Raw genomic sequence first — 10,048 nt, 5'->3', positions numbered from 1 at the left:
GTGTTTGATAAAATGCGCAAATGAGCTAGAACCATGATCATCTTCTATATTTTGGTTCAATTTGTTAAATTTCTAAAATAGATTAAAGTTACTAAGAATTCCGGAAAATTTAGAGTGTAAGGAAGCTCAAGTGAGGTATGTTGGCTAAACTCTTCTTTAAGAATTGGAATTCCCAATATCCTTGTAAGTTCCAAGATGTTATTTATAAATGGAGTATTCCGATAAGTTTTGTGATGAACATATATGTTTAATTCATGCTACAAATGCTCTTATCATATTGCATTATAAATTGAGGATGTGTCCCAAACTATGGATTATCTATCCACATGTTATAATTTCTAGTGTGATTTATGTGAATGTTATTATGCCAAGTTGTGTAAAGATTGTGATTGTGATACACCTCCACCTGCACACATTGGGGTGAGGTGGCATGATCGCTTTGTGTGGGGATTATGGTATAGAGATTGTGATTGTGATACACCTCCACCCGTATATATATTGGGGCGAGGCGGCATGACCGCTTTGTGTAGGGATTATGGTATTGTGGGATTGTACCTCCACCCACTTACATTGGGGTGAGGCGGTACGACCGCTTTGTGTATAGTTTTGGTATTGGTGTGGCACCACCACCCGTATACATTAGGGTGAGGTGGCATAGCCGCTTTATGTTGGTACTGGTATCGTTGATGCATTTCCACCCACATACATTGGGGTGAGGCGGAATAGCCGCTTTGTGTAGGTTCTTGGTACTGTGGTTATACATCCACCCGCATACATTGGGGTGAGGCGACATGGCCGCTTGATCAGAGTTGTGGTATTGTACGTACACTTCCTCCTGTATACATCGGGTGAGGCGACAGGGCCGCTTTGTGCGAAGATGGTTACAGAGGATATTATCTTAAATCCTATAAATGTTATTTATAGATTTTAATAAGCTTGCTATAGTTTAAACGGTTATCTATACTATTCTACTGTTGCACTGGTTCATCATATTCAACTTGTATTTCTGAATTCTTAAATTAGTGTTTAATTTTCATACTAGTATTATTCGACAGTAATAACGTCCCTTTTGCCAGGGGCGCTGCATCTTTTAAACGGATGCAGGTGGTTCCACAGTAGGAGATATTGATCAGTGGTAGCAGCACACCTTCTTCCCAGCTGGCTTAGTGAGCCCCACTTCATCCCGGGGTGATGTATCTTTTGTTCTTTGTGTATTCTATTTGAGGTATAGGTGGTGCCTCTTTGTCGGCATTATCATTGCACTCATATTTATCTATAGAGCCTCCGTAGACATAGTGTGGGTTGTATAATAGTGCTGGGGAAGTTAAACTCGTGTGTTGTGCTTAAATTACTATTTCCACTTCAGATTATAAAAAATATGTTTGGAATTGAGACTTTAAAAAAAAGTAATTGATGGCAAGAAATTGGTATTGCAACATTATCACTTTATTGGTTGATTAACAAAAACATATATATTCTCTTTATTCATAAATGAGTTTGTTTAGAAGGAAATCTAATAGGCGTGCTCGGCCGGGTTCACATGGTTGAGCGCCGGTCGCGCTCCTCGGTTTTGGGGCATGACAAACTTGGTATCAGAGCCTAAGGTTTTAAAGTATCCTAGGATGTCTCGGAGCCGTGCCTATTAGAGTCCTTATTATCGGTGTGTTATCGACCACATCCATAATTTGGATGCTACATGGGCTTTTAGGAATAATACCCTTCTTTCATGTTCTTGACCGTGCGATAAAGCTGGTTGTAAGATTGTTCCTCCTTTAACTCTTGTGTTGCTCTAATTTTCAGTACATGTAATATAAGAAAAAGGAAAGAACTGGCCAAAGAGCCAATGTCACCCCGGGAGTGACAATTGACCCTATAATTGATAATGCGGGTGAGCACCCGAGGAGTGAGAATATTCTTCCAGTTACTACACTGCCTGACTCTACTACAACTGATCAGCACCTGTCCCTACACCTACAGAAGGTGCAACGGTTGCTCCAACTGATATTCCAGTTCTACCTCCAGCTCCAGCTCCAGCTTCCGATTCTGGTATGCCTGATATTGATATTAGGGGAGCCATACAAATGTTGACACAGATAGTGGCTTCTCAGGCCCAGAGATCGAGTTTTGGTCCTACTTCTTCCAGTCATCCGGGGGAATCTGCTAGTTCTAGATTGAACAAGTTTCTTCAGTTAGATCCTCCAGTGTTTACGGGTATTGATCCTGATGAGGACCCCCAGGACATGATTGATGAGATGCACAAAACTCTTCGAGTTATGCATGCTACATAGACTGAGGGAGTGGAGTTGGCCTCCTACCGCCTGAAAGGGGTGTCCTATTCTTGGTTTGAGTCGTGGGAGGAATCCCGTGAGGAGGGAAGCCCTCCGACAAGGTAGGGTGAGTTCACAAATGCCTTTATGGATCATTTTTTGCCTGCCAAAACTAAGGCAGCTCGTGGTGCTGAGCTTGAAAGCCTGAAGCAGGGTAGTATGAATGTGTGGGAGTACCATATGGAGTTTGCGCATCTGTCCAAGTATGCTATTTACATGTTGCCCACTATGGAGGGTAGAGTACGCCGGTTTGTACAAGGCCTTAGCCCCTTGGTTATTAATCAGGCCTCTACCGTTGCCTTAAATTCCAATATGAATTATGGTAAGATTGTGGCATTTGCTCAAACCAAAGAGACCCGCAAATTGAATAATAGAATAGAGCGTCAGAATAGCACCAAGGCCCAATCCACGGGCAACTTTGGTGGTTCTTCCAGTGGTAGTGGTGGTAGGTTGGCATTCAGGGGAGCATCATCAGGACCATCCTAATCATTTTCCCAGTCTTCGATGTGTGCACAATCATCTGGACCCAGTCAGGGAAACATGGGGCCCCACCAGTAGGGTCGGCCCGATAGAAGGTTTCAGCAGCGAAGGCTTCCATGCCCTAAGTGTGGGAGGATACACTTTGGGTCATTTTTCATGGACCTTCCAGTATGCTATGGGTGTGGTTTGAGGGGTCACATTCAGAGATATTGCCGCTTATCCCGCCAAAATATGGGCAGAGGTGCGGCACAGTCAGCTAATTCATGCAGCTACTACATCCACAGCACCTGCAGCTCGAGGCTCCCCAGCACCCGTAGGGCATGGTGCAGCTAGGGGTGGTGCACAGAATTCGGGAGGACCCAGTAGATTTTATGGTATGCGAAGATATCGGGAATCAGAGGCTTCTCCAGATGTTATCACAGGTATATTGACTGTCCAATCTCATGATGTATATGCTCTTATTGATCCCTGTTCCACTTTATCATATGTCACACATTATGTTGCTATGGAATTTGGGATAGAACCAAAATAGCTTTATGAGTCGTTCTCTGTATCTACTCCGGTTAGTGAGTCTATTTTGGCCGCGCGGGTTTATAGGGATTTTATTGTCACATTGCGTGGTCGAGACACCGTGGCCGATATTATTGAATTGAGAATGGTTGATTTTGATGTGAAAATGGGGATGGATTGGCTTTATTCATATTTTTCCAAGCTTGATTGCAGAACCATAACTGTTAGGTTCGAATTTCCAAATGCGTCAGTTATTGAGTGGAGGGGTGATGATGTGGTGCCAAAGGGTAGGTTTATTTCCTACCTTAAGGCCACCAAGATGATCAATAAGGGATGTATTTACTATTTGGTCCGAGTTACGGATACCTATACTGAGGCATATACACTTGAGCCTGTGCCTGTTGTGAATGAATTTTTGGGAGTATTTCCGGATGAACTCCCTGGGGCCCCACCAGACAGGGGGGTTGATTTTGGGATTGATGTGATGCCAGACACGCATCCTATATCTAATCACCCTATAGAATGGAACCGACAGAATTGAAGGAGCTAAAGGAACAATTGAGAGATTTGTTAGAAAAGGGTTTTATCCGGCAAAGTGTGTCGTCTTGGGGCGCACCGGTCCGTTATGTAAGAAAGAAAGATGAGTCATTGAGAATGTGTATTGACTATCGGCAACTTAATAAGGTCACAATAAAGAATAAGTACCTACTGCCAAGGATAGATGATTTGTTTGATCAATTGCAAGGTGCCAGGTACTTCTCCAAGATTTATTTAAGATCCGGGTATCACCAATTGAAGATCAGGGAGCGGGATATACCGAAAACCGCTTTTAAAACCCGGTATGGGCATTTTGAATTTCTGGTGATGTATTTTGGGCTAACAAATTTCCCAGCAGCCTTCATGGATCTTATGAATTGTGTTTTCAAGCCATTCCTCGATTCTTTTATGATACTGTTTATTAATGATATTCTTGTATATTTACGCAATCGAGAGGACCATGCCGGTCACCTCATGGCAGTGTTGCAGACTCTGTATCAACATCAGTTGTATGCGAAATTTTCAAAATTTCAATTTTGGCTCGAGTCTGTCACATTCTTGGGTCATGTTGTTTCTAGTGAGGGGATTAAGGTTGATCCTCAGAAAATTGTGGCTGTGAAGAATTGGCCGAGGCCTACAACTCTAATAGAGATTCACAGTTTCTTAGGCTTGGCTAGATATTACAGAAAGTTTGTGGAGAGGCTTTCTACTCTTGCCTATATATTGACTAAATTGACGCATATGGCAATTAAGTTTAAATGGTCAGATGCTTGTGAAAAGAGTTTCCAGGAATTGACAGCAAGATTGACTACGTCGTCAGTGTTGACTCTACCAAAGGATATAGATGGATTTGTGGTATATTGTGATGCTTCAAGAATCATACTTGGGTATGTATTAATGCAACATGGGAAGGTGGTAGCTTATGCTTCTAGCAGTCATGAGAAGAACTATCTAACACATGATTTAGAACTTGCGGCAATGGTATTTCATCGAAAATTTGGCGTCATTATTTATATGGGTTCCATGTTGATATATTCACGAACCATAAGAGCCTTCAATATATTTTCAAGCAGAAGGAATTGAATCTGAGGCAGTGAAGATGGCTTGAGTTACTCATTGATATTCTATATCATTTGGGAAAGGCCAATGTTGTGGTTGATGCTCTTAGCCGAAAATCTATGGGTAGTTTTTCTCACTTGGAGGCATATCATAGGCCATTAGCCAAGGAAGTTTGCCAATTGCCTAGTTTGGGAGTTCGTCTTGCGGAATCTAGTGAATGAGGGGTAGTTGTGCAAAATAGGGCTGAATCATCGCTTGTTGTGTAAGTCAAAGAGAAGAAATACAACGATTCATTGTTGGTGCAGTTGAAATAGGGGATTCATAAACATAAGACCATGGCCTTTCCTCTTGACATGGATGATGGTACACTAAGGTACCAAGGGCGACTTTGTGTTCCAAATGTGGATGGTATCCGGGAAAGAATTATGACCGAAGCTCACACTTCTAGGTATTCCTTGCACCCAGGTTCTATGAAAATGTATCATGATCTTAAGGAAGTCTTTTGGTGGAATGATTTGAAGATGAATGTGGCGGATTTTGTGGCAAGATGTCCAAATTGTCAGCAAGTGAAGGGCGAACACCAAAGGCCCGGTGGGTTGGCACAGATCATAGAAATTCCAATGTGAAAGTGGGAAATGATTAATATGGACTTTGTGGTAGGATTACCGCGCACTACGCGCAAGTTTGCCTCAGTTTGGGTGATTGTGGATTGACTCACGAAATCAGTACACTTTTTGCCGATTAAGTCTACCGACACAAAGGAGCAGTATGCTCAGTTGTATATCAAAGAAATAGTCAGGTTGCATGGCACTCTAGTTTCCATCATTTCTAATCGGAGAGCACAATTCACTGCTAATTTTTGGAAGACATTTCAGCAAGGTTTGGGGACTCAGGTTTATGTTAGTACAGCCTTTCACCCGCAGACTGACGGGCATACAGAGCGGACTATTCAGACGCTTAAGGATATGTTGCGCGCTTGTGTTACAGACTTTAAAGGTAGCTGGGATGATCGTTTACCACTCATAGAATTTGCATACAATAATAGCTATCATGATAGCATTCAGATGGCACCGTTTGAGGCTTTATATGGTAGGAGATATAGATCTGCCATTGGGTGGTTTGAAATTGGGGAAGAAGATCTAATAGGGCCAGATCTTGTACATCAGGCTATGGAAAAGGTTAAAATCATTAAGGAGCGGTTGAAGACTGCTCAGAGTCCTCAGAAATCCTATTCGGATGTTCGTCGTAGACTTTTGGAGTTCCAAGAAGATGAATGGGTATTCTTGAAAGTTTCCCCCATGAAGGGTGTAATGCGATTTGGTAAGAAAGGGAAATTGAGTCCGAGGTATGTCGGACCGTACAAAATCATTCAGAGGATCGGTGAGGTGGCATACAAGACCTGATATGTCATTAGTACACCCGATATTTCATGTGTCTATGTTGAAGAAAGTAGTTGGAGATTCGACACTCATTGTTTCGGATGAGACTATTGAGGTAAATGAGATATTGACTTACGAAGACATTCCGTTTTTTATTATTGATCGGCAATTCCGGAAATTGAGAAATAAAAAAATTGCCACAGTGAAAGTGTTGTGGCGAAACCAACAAGTTGAAGAGGCTACTTGGGAGGCTGAGGAAGAAATGAAGAAAAAGTATCCTTATTTGTTTGAATGGCCATGTATTTATAAAGTTGTGATCTAGGAAACAATTATACGACTTACTTTTTATGAATTTTGTATCATCTGAACAATTGGTGTTATGGGTGCTCCTTTCTGGAAATATATTGCTTATGAGGCCACAGTTAGTGTTGTTTTGTATTATGTTATGTCGTTGGAATATGTATATGTTGTTAGGATGTGTTTCTTGGCCTCTCTAACAGTTGGATAGGCCTAATTACAAAAGAAACTCTGGCGAATGTTTTGGAAATTTAGGGAGATAGTCAATTTTGGGGCCGCTAGTTTGTGGTATAAAACAAAATAAGTTGAATAAGATGCTAATGACTGACTTTACCCTCATTCGAGGATGAATGATCCTAAGCGGGGGGAGAATGTAACACCCCGGGAAATTTTGAAGTACTTAAGTGTAAAGCTCGGTAAAATTTGCAAAGCAAAATAATGTTTCATGGTGCCGGACTAGGCTTACGTGTTTGAGGATTGTAGAAATTCTTCTTGGTTGAACAATGCACCGGAAAGTAAAGGATAATTTTTGGCGGAAAACCGCGTTTATGCGGTCCATTATATGACTGCATAGTGACTCTGCGGGCCGCATAATGGCCGCAGAAGTGAGCTGGAGAGGGCCATTCTGGAAGCAGCTATGCGGTCAACTATGCGACTGCATAAATATTATGCGGTGCATTATGCGACCACATAACAGTTATGCGGACCGCATAGTAACCGCATACATAGACAGATTTTTGAACATTTTTGTCAGCAATTATGCGATCGATATGCGGTCCGCATATCCATTATGTGGTCGCATATGAGACTGCAGAACTGTTCTGGAGCTCCATTTTTTGGTTTTTAAAACCCGACCCTATTTCGTGAAATACACTCTTTGGGCCATTTTTTTTAACTATAATCTGATATTTTAGAGTGAGAGAGAGTGCCCTAGAGTGAGAAAGTGTTCTTCAATAATTGTTCTTCAATTCTGGCCCAAGTTTTGGAAGATTAAGAAGGGAAACTCACTAGGTCTTCATCCTAGAGGTAAGATTCTACACCCTAACCCTCACTTTCGAATTTTGTGTAGAATTGGATTATTAGCAAAATAATTTCTGGGCAGGAGGGTTGTTTATTTACATACATGTGATATCAAGGGGTGTAGGAACATTGTTGAACTAGGCATGGTAAATATTGGGTTGTGGGATGATGGAATTCTCCATAAAAGGGCCTTGAAACATTTTGCACGCCTTGTGTTTGATAAAATGCTCAAATGAGCTAGAACCATCATTATCTTTCTAATTTTGGTTCAATTTGTTTTATTTCTAAAATAGATTAAAGTTCCTAAGAATTCCAGAACATTGAGAGTGAAAGGAAGCTCAAGTGAGGTATGTTGGCTAAACTCTTCTTTAAGAATTGGAATTCCCAATATCCATGTAAGTTTCGATATGTTGATTATAAATGGAGTATTCCGATAAGTTTTGTGATGAAGATAAATGTGCAATTCATTTTTCAAATACTCTTATCATATTGCATTATAAATTGAGGATGTGTCCCAATCTATGGATTATGTATCCACATGTTATAATTTCTATTCGTGATTTATGTGAAAGTTATTATGCCAAGTTGTGTAGAGATTGTGATTGTGATACACCTCCACCCGCATACATTGGGGTGAGGCGGCATGACCGCTTTGTGTGGTGATTATGGTATAGAGATTGTGATTGTGATACACCTCCACCCGCATTTATATTGGGGTGAGGCGGCATGACCGCTTTGTGTAGAGATTATGGTATTGTGGGACTGTACCTCCACTCGCTTACATTGGGGTGAGGCGGTATGACCGCTTTGTGTATAGTTTTGGTATTGGTGTGGCACCACCACCCGCATACATTGGGGTGAGGCGGCATAGCCACTTTGTGTTGGTATTGGAATGGTTGATGCATTTCCACCCGCATACATTGGGGTAAGGCGTCATAGCCGCTTTGTGTAGATTATTGGTAATGTGGTTATACATCCACCCACATACATTGGGTGAGGTGGCAGGGCCACTTGATTAGAGTTGGGGTATTGTACGTACACTTCCACCTGCATACATCAGGTGAGGCGGCGGGGCCGCTTTGTGTGAAGATGGTTACAGAGGATCTCATCTTAAATCCTATAAATGTTATTTATAGCTTTTAATAAGCTTGCTATGGTTTAAACGGTTATCTATATTATTCTATTGCTGCACTGGTTCATCATATTCAACTTGTATTTCTGAATTCTTAAATTAGTGTTTAATTTTCATACTAGTACTATTCGACTGTACTAACGTCCCTTTTTTTGGGGGTGCTACATCTTTTAAATGGATGCAGGTGGTTCCACAGCAGGAGATATTGATTAGTGATAGCATCACACCTTCTTCCCAGCTGACTTGGTGAGCCCCACTTCATCCCGGGGGCATGTATCTTTTGTTCTTTGTGTATTCTGGTTGAGGTATAGCTGGGGCCTTCTTGCCGGCATTATCATTGCACTCATCTTTATCTATAAAGGCTCTGTAGACATAGTGTGGGTTGTATAATGGTGCTGGGGAAGTTAAACTAGTGTGTTGTGCTTGAATTAATATTTCCACTTTAGATTATGAAAAATGCGTTTGGAATTGAGACTTTAAAATAAAGTAACTGATGGTAAGAAATTGGTATTGCAACATGATCACTTTATTGGTTGATTAACGAAAACATATATATTCTCTTTATTCATGAATGAGTTTGGGTAGAAGGAAATCTAATAGGCTTGCTCGGCCGGGTTCACTCGGTTGAGCACCGGTCGCGCTCCTCAGTTTTGGGGCGTGACATTTTCCTTTCCTTTTAATAATATATAGATAGATACATACATAGATTTTAAAAAACGTAACTCATTATTAACATACCTAACTAACATGTCCTAAAATTTGAAAGTTCTTTATTTTTCAATATGACACTAGTTCATTTCTTTGCAGTTTTTATTTTGATTTTTTAAAATTTTATTTTAAAACCCTAAGTTGGTGTCACGACCCAAATTACCCTCCATTGGGTGTCGTATCGGAACCTAGTCTTAGGGACTAGGTAATCATAATATTAACAGAAATAACAACAATATTTAAACTAACATATGATAATTTCGAAATAGAAATCTCTATACAATTTTACAATCCCAAAACCTATAGTACAAGTCATAAGCTCTACTCAGTTTTCTAGAAAAAAACCTCTAAATATGACAGTTTCAAAACAACGATAAACAATGTAAATAAAACATACGAAGGTGACATATAATCCTGCGAACGCAACAGCATGTTTACCTTGAGTCTCAACAGCAAAATCCGAACGGCTAGCTAATGATCAACTGACTCTGAAATACCTGGAGCTGTACAAAAATGTGCAAAAGTGTAGTATGAGTACACCACAGCGGTACCCATCAAGTATCAAGCTAACCTCAGTGGAGTAGTGACGAGGAACAGTC

General features: G+C 40.9%; 2 protein-coding genes across 2 annotated transcripts; both read left to right on the top strand.

Moving 5' to 3' along the window:
- Window positions 1-2,414: 2,414 nt before the first annotated feature.
- LOC138908053 (uncharacterized) lies at window positions 2,415-2,813 on the top strand. The gene has a single exon (XM_070198689.1). The coding sequence runs from the start codon at window positions 2,415-2,417 to the stop codon at window positions 2,811-2,813; it is 399 nt and encodes a 132-aa protein (XP_070054790.1).
- A 649-nt stretch (window positions 2,814-3,462) lies between these two features.
- LOC138908052 (uncharacterized) lies at window positions 3,463-3,858 on the top strand. The gene has a single exon (XM_070198688.1). The coding sequence runs from the start codon at window positions 3,463-3,465 to the stop codon at window positions 3,856-3,858; it is 396 nt and encodes a 131-aa protein (XP_070054789.1).
- Window positions 3,859-10,048: the final 6,190 nt, after the last annotated feature.

This window comes from Nicotiana tomentosiformis, chromosome 3 (assembly GCF_000390325.3).
Source record: "Nicotiana tomentosiformis chromosome 3, ASM39032v3, whole genome shotgun sequence".
NCBI lineage: Eukaryota > Viridiplantae > Streptophyta > Magnoliopsida > Solanales > Solanaceae > Nicotiana > Nicotiana tomentosiformis.
The sequence above is the reverse complement of the archived record's forward strand: the minus strand, read 5'-3'. Positions and strand labels throughout refer to the sequence as shown.

Bases quoted from the DNA above. Each gene is read 5' to 3' on its own strand.
- LOC138908053 (XM_070198689.1), top strand. From the start codon at position 2,415: ATGGATCATTTTTTGCCTGCCAAAACTAAGGCAGCTCGTGGTGCTGAG.
- LOC138908052 (XM_070198688.1), top strand. From the start codon at position 3,463: ATGGTTGATTTTGATGTGAAAATGGGGATGGATTGGCTTTATTCATAT.